This window comes from Macaca thibetana, chromosome 1 (assembly GCF_024542745.1).
Source record: "Macaca thibetana thibetana isolate TM-01 chromosome 1, ASM2454274v1, whole genome shotgun sequence".
In the NCBI taxonomy this organism is placed as follows: Eukaryota; Metazoa; Chordata; class Mammalia; order Primates; family Cercopithecidae; genus Macaca; species Macaca thibetana.
In genome coordinates this window covers 19,672,296-19,687,578 of record NC_065578.1, presented here as the reverse complement: position 1 = coordinate 19,687,578, position 15,283 = coordinate 19,672,296, and the positions used below count along the sequence as shown (strand labels likewise).

Sequence of the window (15,283 nt, the reverse complement as noted above, 5' to 3'; positions counted from 1 at the left end):
CCTTCTTGTTAGTAGAAGTCAGTAGTCAATGTCGCAGACTTTGAACATACTTATCTTTCTAGATTTTCTTTTTCTTTTCTTTTTTTTTTTTTTTTTCCTGAGACGGAGTCTTGCTCTTGTTGCCCAGGCTGGAGTGCAGTGACATGATCCCAGCTCACTGCAACCTCCACCTCCTGGGTTTAAGCAATTCTCCTGCCTCAGCCTCTCAAGTAGCTGGGATTACAGGCGCACACCACCATGCCCAGCTAATTTTTGTATTTTTAGTAGAGATGGGGTTTCACCTTGTTGGCCAGGCTAGTCTCCAACTCCTGACCTCAGGTGATCTACGTGCCTTGGCCTCCCAAATGCTGAGATTACAGGTGTGAGCCACCGCACCCGGCCTCTAGATCTGGTTTTTGTAGCACTTTGTATGTTTTATTGTAAATCTCTGTGTTCCTGGGATCTAGCACAGTGCCTGCCACTCAAATATTGACCCTCTGTTTCCTTCTGAGAAAGATTTAGAAAGCGGGATTCTCCCTCTGGTTTTGACTATTTCATCATCTGAATTTAAACTTTTGTCATTTTGACCTGAAACAAATTCCTGCCACTATTTTTTAAATTGCATGTATCAGAATGAATTGTATGCATCAGAAAACTTGTTAGAGTTAGTATTTAACGGAGCTGTGCCTCCTGTTGCTCTCTCTGAATATTCTCAAAACGGGGACTGGGGAGCTAGTAATTGTCCAGTCCTCTATTTAAAATTTATGCGTTTTTCTCCCTCCTGCCCCACTCAAGAAAGCTAGGAATTAACCCTTTATTCTTTGTGAACTCCGAGTTTAATAAGCTGGATTTGCAGAGAATAGGAGCGACTTGTAAACCATCTTGGTCCCTCTTGTCACTGGACTCAAGGCTGGCAGATGGCTGTGGTGAAGTGTTGCCCAGAGCACTTGACATTTAGAAGTCAGAGAACCCTTGCTTCAGCCCTGGGCAATATAGTGAGACCTCGTCTCTACTAAAAAACAAACAAAAACATTAGCTGGGCGTGGTGGCATGCACCCGTAGTCCCAGCTGCTCGCTGCTCGGTGGCTGAGGCAGGAGGATCGCTTGAACCTGAGAGATGGAGGAGTGAGCAGTGATCGTGATCGCGCCACTGCACTTCAGCCTGCGCGAGAGTCAGACCCTGCCTTAAACTTCACCTTGCTGTACTGTCACATACAAAAGAAAATCAAGAATAAAAGTAAAGTCTAATGTCAGCTAATATTTACTGGGTGCCTCACTTCCTGTGGATCAGGCACTGTGCTACGCACTTTGCTCGTTTGAATGCTCACGTGGCTGTGAGTCAGGCGTTAGTAACGCTCCTTTCCATCCGAGGCGCTCACAGATGAAAGTGATAAAGGCGTTTGCCCAAGGCCTCACGTTCGTAAGAGGAAGCGCCCAGATTTGGGGCCACGCCTCATTGCTGCCTCTGGGTTCCCAGATCCCCTGAGGAGGAATGGCCAGCATGGCCTCTTGGCGCAAACCCGCCTCCTCTGGAACTCCAGGGACCCTCAGGCCCTCTGCGCTGTTCCCGCCTGTCAGGGTGCCCCGCTCCCGGGCTGCAGTCTTTGCGCCCCCACTGGCCCTGAGCCCCTGTGTCCTGATTTCTCTGTGGTGTGGTGCATGGGCAGGTTCCGGGGGGGTTTCTGCAGATGTCACGTTTGATACACAGCAGCCTTGGCTCGTCGCCCGGTCTCCTGGGACGTTAGCGCTCCCGGTCCCAGTGCCGTGGCTGCAGCTGCTCGCCCCATTCCCCACCTGAAGGGCCCGAAGGACGGGGCCATGGCCCGTGTGCGGTGAGCAACGTTCCTTCCCAGACTTCTCGGTGCTGGGCCCCGGGCTAGGCAGGATCGGTCAGTTCCCTGCTGAGAACGTCCGGGCGGGAAGAAAGTGAGGAGGAGGAGGATGCGCAACGACCCTCCACTCACAAAGGCCGGGCCCGAACCACCCCTCCCTGAACGCCTCCACCGAGCCGGGCTCGGTCCTACACAATGGGGACGGAGACACTCCGGTCCAGTGTCACTTGTCCTCGAGTAAGAGGAGAGGGATGACAGGCGAGCAAGGGAGTCACAAGGGCTCTGCAGAGAGTGAAGCGTGAGTGGTGGTCATGGAAGGCTTCCCGGAGGAGGCGGTGCGGTAGCCGCAGCTCGGAAGACGCGGAGGAGCCAGCCAGGAGGGGAGGGGCAAAGGCTCTCCAGGAGGAGGGACCCGTGAGTGAAGCGTGGGGGATTCAGCGCCCCCAGCCCGGGAGGAGGTGCCTTCGGAGCTCGGGGCCAGCCTCTACCGCCCTTTCAGGCGCAGCGCCGGGCGTGGGCGGTGCCAGGGCCCCTCGCGGCCGCTGATTGGGCGGCGCGGCGGAGAGGAGCGGCTCCGCGGGCGCCGATTGGTGAGTGAGGCGGCTCGCCGCCGCCAGGTGATCTGGGGGTCGGTTCCCGCGGCCACGTGTGGGGGCGCGGGGACGGGGACGGGGGCGGGGGCGGCGGAGGGCGGGCACCCGAGCGCCGGGCGGCGGCGGCGGAAGACGCGGGGGTCGCGGGCCGGAGCGGCGGGGACCTGACTCGAGAGGTGGTGAGTGAGTGCCGGGAGCCGGGCCGGGGCGGGGGGCTTGGGACGCGGACGCGGGCGCGGGAGGGTCTCGGGAGTGAGGGGCGCCCGTCACTCGCTCGGTCGTCTTCTGCCCTCCCTGCCACCGTAAGCCTCCTCCGTGCCCTGGAGCAGAGCCCAGCCCGCTCCTGGGTCCGGGGACTCTGCCGGGGCCCCTGGCCGTCCCCCGCAGCGCCCCGAGCGAGGTAGCGCAGCGGGACCGGCGGCCCACTTTGGAGCGCTTCGCACCCCCGCGCCCGCCCCCCAGGGGCCTCGGCGCACCCACCCCTGGCACAGCACTTCCCGCTCCCGTGTCGCCTGTTTCGAGAGGCCGCGAAGCAGCACCCCCAGCACACGCACGCACCTCGCCTTCTCCTCACCCCGCTGTTCTCTTCTCATTACTTTAGCCCCATGCCGCCTCCACCACCCCCTGCTGGGTGCCCCTAGAGGGCGGGGACCTTCGTCCACTGGCGGCGGGGCCTGACACACAGCCTCGGAAACATTCCAAGAAGGACCAGAGCTACGAGCACCCCAACAGGTAGTGCTGGGGGATTCCCACCCTACAGCTGAGGACCTGGAGGCTGAGAGCTTAAGTGACTTGCCCAAGGTCACGCCAGCCAACCACGTTAGACCCCACAATCCAGGTTCTTGACCCCTGGCTGGGTGGCCTTGGGTTTCCCGACCCTGTGGCCCAGGACAGGTGGACGCTTGTTGGGGCAGTGGGAGTAGACCCTCCGGCCAGAAGGCAGCACCTAGTTCCCTAGCCGGCGGCTTCCTTGCCTCGCCTCCTCCTGGACTGGCGGGGACCCCCACCAAACTCCAGCAGTGGACACCCTGCTTATCTGTGGGAGGGGAGTCCGAGCAGAAAGGCACCGCCATGGCCTCAGGAAACAGCACGAGACATGGATTTGCTTCCCTGCTCTCCCACTTAAGCTGTGTGACCATGGCCAAGTGACTTCACTCCTCTGAGCCACCCTTTGCTGACCCAGGGTCTGCAGGCTGGTGGTCTCCCCAACTCAGCTATGGTGCAGTGCCCCAGAGGGCTTCTGCGCCTGGCCCACGAGGCAGGTCAGCCCATCCAGTCTCCTGCCTCTGAGCAGGGCCACCTGGAAAACCTGAGGACAGCCCCAGCCTCATTCCAAGTGTGTCCCCTTCGGAAGGTGCCGGCCCAGCCAGACTGCAGTGGAAAGCCTGGGAAAAGCAGATCTGCCCCCAGAGAGACAAGTGGGTGTTTTGTGCCTGGAATGGGTAAGGTCTGTTTCCAGGCTTAGAGTGAGTCCCGTGCCCTCCCTGGTCCCCCGGGAGCCCCCCGCCCCAACTCCACGCCTGGGCTGAACGCACTGTGCTCCTCAGGCTTAGGAAGGAGGGAGGAACTTCCAGTTTCCACGGAGGCTAAGGACCAGGGAGATGGGGAAAGGATCAGGTGATGGTGGGTGGGGTGGGGCCCCTAAGAGGGCCAGTGGTTGGCCTCCGCATCCCCACAGCCGGGACACTGGGGACGCCGAAAGCTGCAGCTTTGGGTGTGGAGGGAGGGGCTACAGCAGCCCTGGACACAGCTGTGTGCGCGTGTGAGTGTGAGATGCCCACGCGGCTCCTCCCCATCTCACGCTTGGTGCCTGAGGGGCTGGGTCCGCCAGGACAGGATGGGAAACGTACCCTTCCCTCTCCTCCCCACAGCTCTCCTTTCTCTCCTTTGCTTTGTCTTTCTCGCCCTTCTCTGTTCCTGCCTGTCCCCGGCCACCCCCTAATCCTCTGTACCTTCCCTCTCCTTTTCTGCGCGTTTTGCGTTTCGTTGTCTTTGCCTCCTCCCTCCCCACTGCCTGCCATCCTGGCCTATCCTGGCCCCAGGATGTGACTATGAAGTTGAAAGGTGGCTTCACTGGAAGCCCCCCCGCCCTGCCACCTCCTTACCTGGAAATGATGTCACATGGCTTTAGTGCGGGTTGCACATCTAACTTTGCTTTATTTAAACATGAAAGGTATGACATGAAAATGATCAGGGTACAATAGCCCAGAAAAGCAGGAGGGCAGCCAGGATAGGAGGGGGCGCCAGGAAGACTCAAGGGGACGGTACAGGTGCAGCGTTTTTTTTCTGGCTCCTGGCTGCTCACTGAAAGTGGATCGTGCAGGCACCTCCACCCTGGCCTGAGCCTGGGGTTAAAGGTCATGAGCGGGCAGAAACAGGGTCCCTTCCTGGGCTCTTGGTGCTAACAGAGTCAGTTCCAAAGCACCCCAGCCCTCCTCCTTGAGCTAGAGCACACCCCAGACCGGTCCTTGCTGCCCAGGGCTCTGTTGGATACCTGCTCTCTGTGGCGGGAATCCGAGCCCCCAGGCAGGACTCCCCAGCCTGGCCCTCCCACCCTGGGTGGGCGCCTGTCGGGGTGGCCAAGGACAAGGAGGGAAGCGGAAGTGGTCAGACCCCGCTGTCCTCCCAAGCTCCCTCCTGAGCAGCAGGCTTTGTTGAGCTTTGGATCCAAGCCTGGCTGATGTCGGGCTGGGCGCCTGCTCCTCCATTCTTGTCCCCATCTACTTCTCACATGATCCCAGGTTTGCAAATGAGGAAGGGGATGCTCAGAGGGTTGAGGCAGCTGGCCCAAAGTCACACAGGATTTGGACCCAGGACTCTGATCCCAAGTCAGTGATGACAAGCAGGCTGGTGAGAGAAGCCAGCCAGGATGGGACACAGAGGTGGCTTTCCCATTGGTCCCAGCAGAGACTGAGGGAGCTGAGTCCTGGGGGACCTCGCCAGAGGCATTCAGCCGTGCTTTCTTGGAACCATGGGGCTATGATGTGTTAATTCCACATTAATTGAGCACCAGCTGTGTCCTGGGCTCCCATGGGAAATAGTGTGCTCCCTGCCCTTGAGGACAATCGCCTAAGGGGCGTCCACTCCTCTTCCACGACTGGATGTGGGAGAGGGGTCCCAGGAAAGACCAGAGCCTGGCTGGGCTGAGCAGTTGGAGGGGGTGGTCCTCAGCCCCCAGGGCAGTTGTCCTCCTTCCCCACATCCCGTCTGCGTCAGTGCACTGTCTGGCTGAGTTCTGGTTTTCGTGATCTGCAAGGGACTGGGGGGTTCAGGAAGGGGCTGGGGTCCGTTTGGGTGCAGCAGGTCCCTGGCCTCATCAGCTCTGGCCATCCAGCTTATAGCCAGCCACCTTCATGAACTACAGAGCTCCTGCCCTAGAACCTGCTATAGCTCCCACTGCCCACAGGGTGGGGTCTGAATTCCTGAGCCTGGCATCTAAGGCTGATCCCAAACTGGATCCAACCTGCTGTTCTGGTCTTGCTGAGGTCGGCCTGCGGGCCCCCGCTGCCTGCCTGCCTTTGTGTCTTTGCAGTCTCTGTTTCTGCTGCTGTCACTGCCTTTCTCTTTGATGGCCCCCTCTCAGGTGGCCCTCCCTTCCCTCGGGCACTTTGTGAAAGCTGGTTACAGGTCTATCCCTTGACTTCCACCCCCTGGGGGAGGCCCCAGCCCAGAGCACCACAATCCTCAGAGCTTGCTGAGTGAATGAGTGAGTGACCCTGGGCATGTACCGCCACACCCTTCAGATCTTGACCCAAACCTCCCCTCCTCAGTGAGGGCTTCCCAGCAACAATCAGCCTAGCCTCTAAGCTGACGTTTCCCATTCTCCTCCTCGCTCCATCCGCATCTCACGTGTGATCTACCTTACTATTTAGTTCAATGTCTTTCCCCCCAGCAACAATGTAAGCTCCTTGAGGGCAGTCAGAGATGTCATCATTTTCTTCGGGGCTGGCTCCCCAGTGCCCAGGGCATTGCCCAGCATTGCTGCACACATAGCAGCTGCTTAGGAAGCCAGTGAATGAATGGCCTGTGGGGGGCACTCTGTGGCTTGCCTGCCTCGAAAGCAGCCCTTCCCCCTCTGCCCTTTGCAGCCTCCCCTCCTGTGGAGCTGGAAGCCAGGCACCCCGGGGGCCATGCAGAAGGCGGGGGCTGGGGGCCGCAGGGCCTCTGACTGTGGGCTGGCCCCTCACCGGCCCAGGTGCATCACCAAGTTTGCCCAGGTGGGTGGGGACGCCCTGTCCAGGTGTGCTCTGGTGGGTGGCCCTCAGGTAGCAGGTGCTGGTGGTTGGGAAGTGCTATGGGTCTAGGACCTACTTCTACCTCTCTCTTCCCTGACTTGGGCTGGGGAGTGTGTGTGTGTCCTGATGAGGGACTGGGACTTCGGAGAGCTTCAGTGACCTGACCGAGGTCACCTGCCAGGAAAGCAGCAGAGCCTGGGCTCCGAGAATCGAGCTCTGTCTGTCCACAGCCTGCCTGGCAGAGCAGATGTGTGTTTGGGGGGAATTTGGAGGATGGGGTTAGGAGCCACGGACCTGACTCCCTGACTTACTCCCTTCGCCCCACCACCGAGCAGTACGTGGGCTCCTTCCCTGTGGACGACCTGGACACCCAGGAGAGCGTGTGGCTGGTGCAGCAGCAGCTGTGGGCGCTGAAGGTGGGTGGCCTGGGAGGGCACTTCCCTAGTGAAAGTCACAGCCTTGAAGACCAGATAACCCCCGAGACCAGATCCACCCTCCCCACAGTTAGAGAGGGGCGGGACACAGGCAGTGTTTGTGGTGGGCTGGTCAGGACACACACCCAGGCCCCAGAGGCCCCATCCCTTATGCCCTGGGCTACTGCGACCTGGGCCCCACAGCTGGAAGCCACAGATGGAGATGTGGGTGACAGTCATAGCCTGGCCAGCGGTGGCCGTAGCTAGGGGTCGTCTGCCAGGAGCCATCCACACTTCCCCAGCGCCAGGGGGTTCCACCAGCCAGGGCCCCACCCCGTGCCAGGGGTGGTGGAGTGGGCTAACCAGCCTTTGGTGGATGGTACTGAGGCTGGGCAGGCCAAGGCAGGGTCTGGGAGGTGATGCCTGGCCCCACTACTATTTTCCACCCAGGACTGTCCCCGACGCCGAGCTGTCATCCTGAAATTCAACCTTCAGGGTCTCAAGATCTACAGCGGGGAGGGTGAGGTAGGAACCCCTGTGGGTGCAGGTGAGGACTGGATGGGTACAGGTGTCTCCAGCCTCAGGATGCGCTCTCCACCTAGGTCCTGGCCTCAGCTCGGCCCCCTTGCTTCCCCTGGGGTCCCCCTGGCGCACCAGCCTACCTGCTCTGGGCCTGTGGACTTGCACCAAGGGCCGCCTCCTCCCAGGGCTGGCTTGGGCAACAGCTTCCCACCCCTAGGCCTCCAGAATCCCTCTGGGGCCCCCTCCCCGCCTGAGCATCAGGAACATCCAGCCCACTGAGGCTTTCGCAGCTTCCCTGTCCCGCCCTGGCTGGTGGGCCATGGGCAGCTTCACCCAGGTGCGGTAGGGCTGCTCCTGGCCACTGCTCCTCCCTGCCCTGCTGCCGGCTCGTCCTCCTGCTGAGCCAGCGTGGGGCGGGCACTAACTGCGCGCCAGACTGCACCTCACAGCTGCGGGCATCAGTCACCTACCACTGAGGCACACCTGGTGTCTCCAGAGCTGGGCCCTGGGGTCAGGTCCTGTGCCACTCACATGAGGTCCCACTGACCCCCAGCAACAGCCCCGTTGAGAGGTGCTGGTATCTCCCTACCTGACGCGTCACCACAGGCGCTCAGAGGACTGCCCTCGCCTGCCCAAGTCACACAAATGAGTGGCAGAGCCAGGATTCCCACCCCAGTCACCTGCCTCCAGGGGCCAGGCGTGTCACCCCAGTGCCTGCCGTCACTCCCGTTCTCTGGGCCCCCGGCAGGCCGAGCATCACATGGGGGTGGCGATCTTGAGCCCCAGGGCCCATGTGAAGGATGAGGGCTTGAGACTGGGCGGGATGGAAGGAAAGAGGGTTTCTTCACCCCTGCAGGCTGGCGAGCAGGGGTGGGGCTGCCTGGTGGGTCTGATGGGGGCCTCATGCTGCTGCCTCGCCAGGTGCTTCTGATGGCGCATGCCCTGAGGCGCATCCTCTACTCCACCTGGTGCCCTGCCGACTGCCAGTTTGCCTTCGTGGCTCGGAACCCACGGAGCCCAGCCAGCAAACTCTTCTGCCACCTCTTTGTGGGCAGCCAGCCAGGAGAGGTATCTGGGGCTCGAGGCAGGGGACCACCATGGAGGCCGGAGGGACTGTGTGCCCGGCATCAGGGCGGGTTCCTTGAGGGCTTTGTCAGGGCAGCCTGATCCCCCTCCAGGCATGCACACCTCGCCTCTTTCCGTGGCTCTTCCCACTGAGGACACCACAGAGCAAGTCAGTGGCCTCAGCATTCCCTAGGGCCCAGGGGCGGGAACCTGGCCACGCGCTTGGAGAATGGAGAGTCACACCACTAGGGCTTCGCCCATGCCATTCTGTCTGGCACCCCCCTCCCCTTCTCATCCTGGCACATTCCACTCACTCTTCAGGGCTCAGCCCACATGTCTGAACCCCGCCTTGACTCCTCTGGAGGGCCCCTCTCTCTGGGGTCCTGCGACATGAACTGCACGCTACCATCGTCTGCCCTAATTACAGGCACTTGAGTTCTTTGAGAGCAGAGTCTGGGTCCAGGTCTTGAGCCAGTGCTTGGCCCAGAGTAGTCGGGGTGGGCAGGTGGATCAGAAAGTCAAAGCCAGCCTGACTGTCGTGAACAACAGAGCCTCAGCAGCGAGGCGTTTGGCAGACAGGCTCTGAGTTTGGTTCTGGCCAGCAACCATTTGCTGTCATCTTGTCTATCCAGGCCCTGTGCTGGATACTAGGGTGACAGGTGGCTGGGTCATGGTCCTTGATCTGATGCTCACGGGTCTGACACGTTGAGTCTGGATGGTGTGTGTGGCGGGTGGGATGCGCTGCTCCCAACAAGCACTGGGCCTGTGCTGGGAATTTCCTGTGCTCCATTTCACTGACTCAAAGGGGCACAGGGAGGTGGGGATGAGGAAACCGAGGCACAGAGAGGTGCCATGCTCTACCCAGGGTCCCACAGCCGCTCCTACGTGACAGAGCCAGGATTGGAACTCAAGTTCTGACTTCAGGGCCTGGGCTTTTGGCCCTTCCTGGAAGGGGGTGCTGATGTGGCGTGCAGGGTTGGGGTGGTAAGCCTGGGGGCAGGAGTGCGTGAGCTCATGCTTCCATTCTCTGCTCCATGCGTGATACCTGGACCACAGAAGGTCCTCACTGTTTGTTAAATAAATAAAGGAAGCTGAGGCCGGGTGCGGTGGCTCAAGCCTGTAATCCCAGCACTTTGGGAGGCCGAGACGGGCGGATCACGAGGTCAGGAGATCGAGACCATCCTGGTTAACATGGTGAAACCCCGTCTCTACTAAAAAATACAAAAAACTAGCCGGGCGAGGTGGCAGATGCCTGTAGTCCCAGCTACTCGGGAGGCTGAGGCAGGAGAATGGCGTGAACCCGGGAGGCGGAGCTTGCAGTGAGCTGAGATCCGGCCACTGCACTCCAGCCTGGGCTACAGAGCGAGACTCCGTCTCAAAAAAAAATAAAAAATAAAAAATAAAGGAAGCTGGTAGGGGAGCCTGCATGGTGGTGAGGTTTTGAAGGGTAAGTAGGAGCTTTCCCAGGAAGAATGGGAAGCGCCTCCGAAGCCAAGGGGCTGCATGCACCCATGGTGAGTGGGCTGAGGCCCAGGGAGACGGAGATCTCCTCCAACTGAGCCCACCTCTCTCCCTCCCTCCCAGGTCCAGATCCTGCACCTGCTCCTATGCCGCTCTTTCCAGCTGGCTTACCTCTTGCAGCACCCTGAGGAGCGGGCACTGCCAGAGCCCTGCCCAGGACCCACAGGGGTGGTGCCCCTAAAGTCACTGTCCAGCTCTGGGGGCCCCCCTGGGGGCCTGGTGCGGGAGCCCTTCGGCCGTGATCAACTCTCTCAGAACGTCCATGCATTGGTCTCCTTCCGGCGGCTGCCAGCAGAGGGGCTGGTGGGCAGTGGGGTACGCAGCACCCCAGCCAAGGAGTGGGCAGTGGACAAGGGAACTGGGTATGGGTTTGGGGGGCATGTCGGGGGCAGGGGCTTCACTTGGCCTGACATGGCTGGACCTGAATCTGCCTGCCTGTGGGCCCCTCTTGGTGCCCTAGAAGGAGCTGCCAGAGTCGGAAGGCCGCGCCCGCCATGCCCGCCTGGGGAATCCCTACTGCTCGCCCACGCTGGTGCGCAAGAAGGCCATTCGCAGCAAGGTGATCCGCTCGGGGGCCTACCGCGGCTGCACCTATGAGACCCAGCTGCAGCTGTCGGCTCGGGAGGCCTGTGAGTAGTGGGAACATGCCTGCCCTGTGTGTACCTGGGACACGTGCCTGTGCGCTCCTGGACCAGCCAGAGGTGGGCGTGAGTGCCCATTCCTGCAAGGCTGTGGCCACACCTCCAAGTGATGCCTGTGCATTGTGTGTGTTTGCCTGCATCCGGGTCTATGCACAGGGGACTGCGTACAGCTGCATATGGACCAAAACTGGCGGGTGGAAGACCTGTGTGCGGATGTGTCTGCTGAGCAGGGCAGAGAGGTGATGGGTGATGAGGCCTGCAGCCGTAGGGAATGGGAGGGCCTGGCCACTCTCCTTCTGACTCCTGGATGGTCTCCACAGTTCCTACCGCATGGGAGGCATGGCCCCGGGGTCCTGGTGGCCACTCGTGCCTGGTGGAGAGCGAGGGCAGCCTGACGGAGAACATCTGGGCCTTTGCTGGCATCTCCAGGTAGGAAAGGCCTGGCCTGGCCCGATGCCCAGTCCCTTGGAGTGGGCAGAGAAATACGGGCTTCCCAGGCCCCTGAGGCACACACTCCTGTGCACGGGCAGAGCGCTGCCAACCTCGGTGACCTCAGGCCTGGGACTTCACCACCCTGGGCCTCCATTTTCTCTAATGTAAAATGGGGTTAATGAAAGGAGCTTCATCTTAAGGCTGTGGAGAGGGTCAAATGAGGTAATTTGGGTAGAGCCCTCAGCACTTGGCCTGCACAGGGCGAGGCCCCTAAGCGTCAGCTCTTTAAGCCTCTTTCCTGAGAAAGTCTTGACGTTGCCAACAATTACAGACCTTGGAGAAACCTTCTAAGCTTCTAAAAACTTCTTTCTGTTGAGCCTGACTCTGAGTCAGGCCCCATGTTGGGTTTTTGCTGTTTTTTGTTTTGTTTTGTTTTTAAATTTCACTTTAGAGACAGGGTCTCATTCCGTCACCCAGGCTGAAGTGCAGTAGCGTGGTCATGGCTCACTGCAGCCTTGAACTCCTGGGCTCACGGGATCCTCCTGCCTGGGCCTCCCAAAGTGCTGGGATTACAGGCATAAGCCACCAAGCCCAGGCAATGCACTGGGTGTTTAAGGGCATTTAATCCACAGGCTGCCTTGATGCTGCTGGGGTTGTCATGACCATTGCCCAGGAGAGCAATCCAGCCTTTACCCTCTCCCCTCTGTGCCCCTAGGCCCTGTGCCCTGGCCCTGTTGCGGAGAGACGTGCTTGGGGCTTTCCTGCTGTGGCCTGAGCCGGGTGCCAGCGGCCAGTGGTGTCTGTCCGTGCACACGCAGTGCGGCGTGGTGCCCCACCAGGTCTTCCGGAATCACCTGGGCCGCTACTGCCTGGAGGTAAGAGTGCAGCTGCTAGAGGGGCCTGGGCCCCGCCGCATCATTGGCTCCATCCCTGGTCCTTGGTGCCCTCCCGTTTCTAACTGCTGAGGTCCTGAATGCGCCTCACCGCCATCCCTGTCTCCCATTGGCTCTCCCTGGTGTCGCTCCTCGTCCAATTCCATCCTGCCTCTATTGTCCTGCTCTTTCCTCATTGGCCCTGCTGGCCTCGCCCCACAGCTGGCCCACTTGGCCCCACCTCTGCTGGCTCCACTCTGTTCTGACCTGAAGGCTCTTGGAGGGGAAGGGAGGTGCCTGGTCACTGAGGGCCCTTCTGTCCGGAGGGGGCTTCGAAGGGTACCTCTAATAAGAGTCTTGAGCTGGAGTCACGTGTAACATTTCTACAGGAATCCTGGCTTTCCCACACCCTAGCCCAAATTAGCAGAGGAGGAAACTGACTCAGAGAGAGCAGGGGCTTGCCTGAGCTCAACAACCTCTGAGTCTCCAGTGTGATGTCTTGTCCTGCCCCCCAGTTTCTAGGGATGGGAGGGGTTTTTCACATGTGTGCCCTTACTTCCAAGCTAAACATCTCAGTCCTACCCAGGCTGGGAAGAGAGAGAGGGAATGGTGCTTGGCTTTGCCACGATAGCACATGTGAAGTCTCTGGGCTTCGTCCCCTGCTCTCTAAAATGGGCAGGTTCCTGTGGGAGGAGGTGGCTGGTGCCTGGCGTGAGCCCTGGGGAAGGGGACTGGAGCTGAAGGCCCTTCCTCCCCTAGCACCTGCCGGCAGAGTTCCCCAGCCTGGAGGCTCTGGTGGAGAACCACGCGGTTACTGAACGCAGCCTCTTCTGTCCCCTCGACATGGGCCGCCTGAACCCCACCTACGAGGAGCAGGACTGTGGGCCCCCGGGCAGGCCGCCCCGGACTCTCCGGCCCCTCAGCCATGCCAAGTCCGAGGCAGAGCTGCAGGGCCTGGGCTAAGAGGTAGGGCCCGGGTCCCACAGGCCCCGCCTCATCCCGGCTCCTGGGCCCCGGCAGTGTCTCTGCCCTTCCTGCACGCCTCTGGTCGCCAGTTCCATCCAGTCACCCTGCCCTTGGAGCAGTCTTCCATCACCTCACTGTCCGTGGGAGGGGAGCCCTGAGGTTGGGTATCGCCAGTGGCTTCTCGCAGAACATGTGGGCTGCTGAGATTCCAGGAGGGCAGGTGGAGTTGCAGGTTTTGGGTAACCCATTGGGTGGCTTTGGATGACCCGCTGGGTGGCTTCGGATGCTTTGGGACTTCTGGGCTTCCGCTTTCCTCCTGGGACAGGAGCTTCTTCACCGCGGAGTCGCGGCCCTCTCCTAAGGAGGCCAGGACTTGGGGCCCTGACTGGGAGTCTCCAGAAAGCTCATGAGAGGGGTTTGGGGAGGCAGGAGTGAGTTTTCACTCTGGGCAAAGACCTGGAGTGAGCCACTGTGTCTGTGGGAGCAGAGATGACTCTGTGGAGCTGGTGGGCAGGAGGCTGGGGATGAACCCATCTGGGCTGACAGAGCAGGGCTGTTTCTCACATGTATCTGAGAGCGAAGGAGGGGTGGGAAGGTGCAGAGAGGGCAGGAGGGACAGAGAGCTGTGCCCAGCGCTCACGCACGGGTGGACTCCTGTTGCAGAAAGGGATGCACACCAGCAGATAGGGCCAAGAATCTCCATGCTGTCTCCACTCAAAACCTCAGGGCTGTGACTCCCACTTTCTCCGAAGGGATGCACAGCTCACCCCTTCTCCCTAGGAATCACCAGGGCACCCCCACCCTCAGCCCATCTCCTTTAGCCATTTGATAGGGAGGGGCCAGCAGTGAGCTGCAGGCTTAGAGGGGTGACCAGGGCCCTCCCCAACTCGACCGCATGTGGTTTGGTGGCTGCCTTGGGAGGGAGGCCGTCCGATGCTGACATTCCCCTTAGCATGGCGCTGACCGTGGCTGTCAGGGGCCACCTTGCCTCACCAGGCCAGCCCCACTGGGAATGGGGTCAGTCACAGCAGAACCGTCGAAAGGTGGACCTGATGTGGGCCCTGCCAGGGGCGCTTGGCCTCAGCGGGCCGTGGGAGACCCAGGGAAGCGACTCTAGTGTGAGGCAGTGGTCCTGCCAGGGACCGACAAACCCAGCTAGCCCTCTTTGTAAGCAAACTTGACAAACATGAATCTACCGAACTCAGTTACAGAACAAGTTCATTTTGCATGAACTTCTCTTATTGAAGCAGAAGCCGCGTCATGAGCCTGGGGGCTGCCCTCTCTCCATCTGGGAGTGGGACAGAACTGTTCAGTGCCTTGAAAGTCACAGATTTCTGACTCCTGGAAGGAAGTGGACAGCCCCGCCAGAGCAGAAAGAAGGGAGGCAAACTTGGGGAGTGAGAAGCCAGCCTCCCAGAGGCCCAGGCCTCGTGTTCCCCACCTCCAACCCTCCAGCGAGGACAGGGGCTTGGCTTGGGACCTTGTAACTTCCTTGCAAGTTAAGTGAGCTATCCCGTCACAAAAGATAGAAGGAACTGCCCTTTGGGACTTCTTTATGTTGAGTGTGAGTGGGAAGCTGGGACTCTGCTTTACAGCCATCTGTGCCGGAGCCATCCCCTTCCGGGACCAACCGCTGGTCTCTATGGGAGGCCCCAGCCTCACATTTCCCTGGCAAGGAGAGAGAGGTTTAGCGATGTCCTGGGCCCAGGATTATAGCCCAGAGATGGGCAGTTAAGGAGACCTGGTCATTGGTCCAGACTTGGGCCAAGGCTCTCCTCTGTGAGGGATGGGTTTTACTGGTGAATTACCTGTGTGGAGAAGCTATCAGGGCCATGTTTAGCACACTGAAGGGACCAGTCTCCACCAAGCACTTTAACATCCCTCCAGCCAGCATTGATTGATCTCATGTTACAAAGAGGGCAAGGTTTTTGGCCCCTGTTTGCAGACTCCATGTCTTAATCAGAGACCACAGTTTTCTCTTTGTTCCAATCAGCGCCACCTCGGTAGCCCCGCTTTCCTTGCTGTATGGATTTGAAACAAAATAAAATGTGTTGCTTCAGATGATCTGCTACAGATTTTTCTTTCCTTCGAAAGGTGAGGTTTTTGTCCAGTTTCCCTATTTCGTTTTTGCCAAACATACCTTCAGCTGGTGCTGAATGGTGAACCAGAGGTCCTGTCCTCAAGGGCTCAGAAGGAATTGCTCAGGGAGACT

General features: G+C 59.9%; 1 protein-coding gene across 4 annotated transcripts; it reads left to right on the top strand.

Annotated features, from left to right (window-relative positions):
* Window positions 1-2,314: 2,314 nt before the first annotated feature.
* Window positions 2,315-15,130, top strand: SH2D5 (SH2 domain containing 5). 4 transcript variants are annotated; one of them, XM_050791770.1, is made up of 11 exons: window positions 2,315-2,401; window positions 3,006-3,136; window positions 6,493-6,621; window positions 6,975-7,055; window positions 7,503-7,577; window positions 8,496-8,642; window positions 10,224-10,475; window positions 10,624-10,789; window positions 11,122-11,230; window positions 11,949-12,108; window positions 12,865-15,130. In XM_050791770.1, exons 3-11 carry the CDS (start codon window positions 6,535-6,537, stop codon window positions 13,066-13,068), a joined length of 1,281 nt encoding a protein of 426 aa, XP_050647727.1. In that variant the 5' UTR covers window positions 2,315-2,401; window positions 3,006-3,136; window positions 6,493-6,534; the 3' UTR covers window positions 13,069-15,130. The 4 variants fall into 4 exon arrangements, with proteins under 4 accessions (XP_050647727.1, XP_050647701.1, XP_050647709.1 ...); XM_050791744.1 differs by having other exon boundaries at window positions 10,621-10,789; XM_050791752.1 differs by lacking the exon at window positions 2,315-2,401 and adding an exon at window positions 2,449-2,583 and having other exon boundaries at window positions 10,621-10,789.
* The last annotated feature ends 153 nt before the right edge of the window (window positions 15,131-15,283 follow it).